At 44.2% G+C, this 5,001-nt stretch overlaps 1 protein-coding gene across 1 annotated transcript; it reads left to right on the forward strand.

Annotated features, from left to right (window-relative positions):
- The first annotated feature begins 3,385 nt into the window (after positions 1-3,385).
- Positions 3,386-4,610, forward strand: LOC115380076 (trace amine-associated receptor 6-like). Its single transcript, XM_030081128.1, has 2 exons — positions 3,386-3,558; positions 3,791-4,610. Exons 1-2 carry the CDS (start codon positions 3,386-3,388, stop codon positions 4,608-4,610), a joined length of 993 nt encoding a protein of 330 aa, XP_029936988.1.
- Positions 4,611-5,001: the final 391 nt, after the last annotated feature.

Raw genomic sequence — 5,001 nt, forward strand, 5'->3', positions numbered from 1 at the left:
AATGACTGATGATTATATCTCCCCTAATGCAATACTGAACTATTTTTTTAAGTTATTTTGACATAATAACCAATTTTTGGCTCTTTTATGTGTGTCACACTATAGGACTTTATGTCACACTGTTAGGCTTGAAGCACCGGAAAAACTGGACCCACAAGGCGGAGTGCGGAAAAAGGAACACAGTTTAATAAGGGACTAGTGGACAAAAACAAGAACAAAAGAACACGGGAGATCCACCAGCGAGGCTGGACGAGGCAGGCAGGGCAAGGAGGAGCAGGCAGGGCACGGAGAGGCAGGCAGGGCACGGAGAGGCAGGCAAGGCACGGAGAGGCAGGGTCTGAGGAAAACAGGGAATCCAAGAATCACAAAATATGCTGAAGATGAAATAGCAAACGCTAGCAAGAGAGCCGAGTAGTTACCACGCTTTGGTAAACGACGAACTGGCGATGAGTGGAGGTCTGGACCAGGAATATAAAGGCGGTAATTGATGGGATGATGACAGGATGAGAACCAGGTGCGTGAGTGGAACAGGTGAGGGAGGTGAGCCTGCCACGCCCAGCCTACAAAGCAAAAGGACAACACAAAGGGGAGGGGAAACAGAGGAAAAAACACACACAGACAGGGACAGGAGGAGGCGGCACCTAACACACACCAAAGGACAAAAATGTTAGTTCTTGTTTTAAAGAGAAAAACAGAGGTATTATTTAGGTATTTTACTGATTTTTGAATATGTCAAAGAAGAATGTTTTAATTTTGATACAATACAATCATTATAAAATGTAAAAACACATAAAAACACGATTTTAAACAAATAACAAAATCAACTGAGTTTTTTACGGAGCAAATATTTCTGAAACTTAAACACCACAAAATCTTGGATTGGAAGAGCCTGCATTTGTAGGGCTGCAACTTTAGGCCATGCCTCCAGAGCCTCTCAAACACCTGTTCCAGATGTTTGATGTGGCTGTGGAAGTCAGGCGAAAAAATGATGATATCATCAAGGTAGATGAGCAAAGTGTCATTCACCAGGCTTCCCAGGCACCGTTGCATCAACCTCTGGAAGGTTGCCGGAGCGTTACACAACCCAAAGGGCATCCGGTGAAATTCATACAGACCTAGTGGTGTTGTGAAGGCTGTCTTTTGGCGGTCCTTGGGGTCTACCTCCACCTGCCAATATCCACTGGCCATATCTAGCGTGGAGAACCTGGACTGTTTAAGGCAGGTAAGGGACTCTTCGATCCTAGGGAGTGGAAAAGCATCTTTGTGAGTCAAGGCATTCAGCTTTCGGTAATCAACACAAGTATTGTCCTTCTTTTTCACCAGGACAATGGGGGCTGCCCATGGACTTGAACTCTCACTAACCACTCCGCTATCAAACATACCTTGGAGAAGCTTCCTCAGCTCTGAGAAGAGTGCAGGTGGAATTGGCTGATACCTCTCCCGACTAAGAGGGGCAGTGCCCGTGGGAATCTGGTGTTGCACTGTATCCGTACAACCATAATCTTCTTCATGGGCTGCAAATACCTTACTCCACCGATGGAGGAGCTGGTCCATTTCCTGCTGTTCATCCGAGGTCAACCCTTCGCCTCTCAGAGTGAAGACTGGGTGGTCCCCCTCAGCCGACTGCTGGATGTTCTGGACGTCCACCTCCACTGTGCCTGGTTGGTTGGCACGTAGTACCAGTTCCTTCTCTCCATGGATGTCACTGGGAAGAACCTGGTACACAGAGGCAAGAGGATGACGCTGTGGCACAACAACAGGGAAAGGATTAACATTCTTAATGCGGATAGGAACTTTCCCATTTTTGATAACAGCTAGTGTCCTAGCCACATGCCACTGCTCCTCATCACTTATTCCCTCTACCAGAACACAAGAGCTGGTGGGTTTTGAAGTTTCCAGTACCTGAGCCCAGAGGATCATCTCACTATGTGCTGGTACCTCAACAGGAGCTTGTTTGGTCAGTCTGGCCACGCCCATTTTGCCATCAGTGGGTTTTTTTTCTTCTATCTGCCTGCAGGTGGCAAAAGCTTTCTCCCAAGCTTCCTTGGCCTCTTCACAAAACATGTCTCAATAGACATTACTTGACTATGCGGGCTCATGCACACCTGCAGCTTCTTGTTGACAGGTGTGTAAGAGGAAGGTCCCAATAGGCAAGATTCCCATGAAGGTCTAATGACCAAAATGTTTGTCCTTTACATTAAAGTTTACTGCAAGTGTTAAGATGCAGGAATCTTCTGTTCCTGCTCATTGGACAGTACAAAGATTTTACACCGATTTTTATGGGACTCGGGTTGGGTTTGGTCTGAATTTCTGGCCCCACTCTATAGATCTCTAACCTGACCTGAGCCCGGATAAAATCTGTCCAAGCCCGACCCAAGCCCAACGTATGGCAGTAGTTCCAACCCGATCCAAAACCTCATTTCCACTTAGAAAAATGATAATAATAATAATAATAATAATAATAATAATAATAATAGTAGTAATTTCAATGGTTAATTACATGCTAAACCTCCTAACAGTCCCCTGTAATAGTGATGCACAGATTGCAGTTCTGTCCACAGGCATCAAGGATACTGTGTATATTTACACGAGGCACAGCAGTGTCACTTCATTATTTATTTAAATCTCCAGACATGCCAACAGAAATGGACATTGTACATGGAATGGATGTTGATGATATCCTGGGTGGTTGCTAATTACCTTCACCAACTTCCAGCAGGAAGTTATGTGATTGTCCATTGTCTGTCCATCCGTCTGTGTGTGTTTGCAGCACAACTCAAAAAGTACTGGATGGATTTGCACTGTAATGTTCATTAATGGTCTGTGTTCCTCTACACATCCAAAAAGGTCACACACACACAGTCCAGGTTAATCCTGATAAATTGTTTGGAGTGAATCAGCCATTCCCCTGATAAATCCTGAGCTCCATCAGCTGTCTAAAAAAAACATTTCAGAGGCTCATACACAGAGTCAGCTCTGTTCATACATAAAACAACACACAATAATCCACAATGATTTAAACAACAGCACAGGTACAGATAGATTGATTCCACTGGGTCAATTCAGAAATCTACTCAAAACTCTGATTGGCTTAAGCTGTAACTGTTTTGACTTGCTTTTAATTAACTTATTGTTTTATTATATAACTTTTTTATTTGAAGATTGTTGTCTTGATTAGGGTTAGGGTTGAATTGTACTAAGAATACAGTAATGCAGAGAAGGGGACAGAGGAGGGACATCAGTGTCTTGGGTAGGAGGAAAACAGGAAGAGAAGAAGGGAGGGACGAAAAGGGACCAAAGTGATAAGAAAGAGATACGACAGAGAATTTTGTTCAGAGAGCTGCCAGACCTCAGCAGCTTCTCCTCTCCTCCTCTCTCTCTGATGATGGAGACCCTGGAAGGAGCTGAATTCTGCTTTCCACACCTCCTCAACACCTCCTGCAGGAAGCCGAAGCCTCCAAGCTCTGAGGTCGTGCTGCTCTACATCCTGATGACCTTCATCTCTGTGCTCACTGTGGCTCTCAACCTGCTGGTCATCATCTCCATCTCCCACTACAGGCACAGATACAGGCTTCTAATAGCTTTGCCTTAAATGTTTTTGTATTGCTCACTAACAGACAGAAATGGCTTTAGAATACAAGATACATTGATTAATACACAGAAATTTTAACAATGTATTTTATGAGTGATTATCAGGAATTAAACACGCAATGACTTCTGTTATTACTAGCCCTTCTGGTAATACTGCTTTTTAGACTGCCATTGCTAATATAATTTTTTTTCTCTGCAGGCAGCTCCACACCCCCACCAACCTCGTCCTCCTGTCTCTGGCTGTCTCAGACTTCCTTGTGGGCCTCCTGCTTATACCAATTGAAATCATCCTCACAGGGGTCTGCTGGTTTCTGGGTGAACATATGTGTGTTTTCTGTTACTGTACCTCCTTTATTGTTACCTCTGCCTCAGTAGGAAACATGGTACTCATATCAGTCGACCGCTATGTGGCTATTTGTCACCCTCTGCATTACCCCACCAAAGTCACTCAGAGCAAAGCTAAAATCTGTGTTTGTGTGTGTTGGGTTGGTTCTGTTCTCTCTACATGTTACATTCTAAAGGATTTACTGAGGCAACCAAACAGATTTATGTCTTGTCATGGTGAGTGTGTGGTTGTTATTGACTACATCACAGGAACTACTGACTTTTTTATAAACTTTACTCTTCCCATTACTGCCATCATAATTCTGTACATCAGAGTGTTTGTGGTGGCTGTGTCTCAGGCTCATGCCATGAGATCCCACATTGTGTCTGTCACTCTGCAGCCTTCAGGGACTGGAACTGCTAAGAAATTGGAGCTGAAAGCAGCCAGGACTCTTGGTGTTGTCGTAGTTGTGTTTCTGATATGTCTCTGTCCATATTACTATCCCTCTCTTGCAGGCCAGGATTACACAGTTGGTCCTTCATATTTGTCCTTCGGGGTTTGGCTGCTGTTTTGTAACTCCTGTGTAAATCCTTTGATCTATGCCTTTTTCTACCCCTGGTTCAGAAAATGTATTAAACACATAGTTACACTTCAGATCCTGCAGCCTGACTCCAGTGAGGCCAACATACTGTAGAGAGGCTGTGCAGTGACTGGTGAGTGAATCCCACTACAAAACCACAGCTGTGCTAATGCTATCAAGCCATGTGGCTGAATTCATTTCCCAATTAAAACCCTATCTACACATACAGCTACCCAACAGTGTGTGCTGCCTGCAACCCATCATGATGTGATGCTGCACTGGAATGACAGACATGCTTCTGAACAGTGGTGAGCCATGTCAGTTTGGATAATCCAGTGAATGACTTGATGGAAAGGAGATGTGAACAGTTAATTAAATATTTGATGCCTATGGTCCATTTTTTGCCTCTTAAATGGATGGCGAGCTAGAGGAAGGAATCTTCATCTAAGACAGTTCACAGTCCACTTTGCATGCAGGCCTCAAGCCTGGCTGTCCTTGGCCTATT

The sequence above is a fragment of the Myripristis murdjan genome, chromosome 21 (genome assembly GCF_902150065.1).
Source record: "Myripristis murdjan chromosome 21, fMyrMur1.1, whole genome shotgun sequence".
In the NCBI taxonomy this organism is placed as follows: domain Eukaryota; kingdom Metazoa; phylum Chordata; class Actinopteri; order Holocentriformes; family Holocentridae; genus Myripristis; species Myripristis murdjan.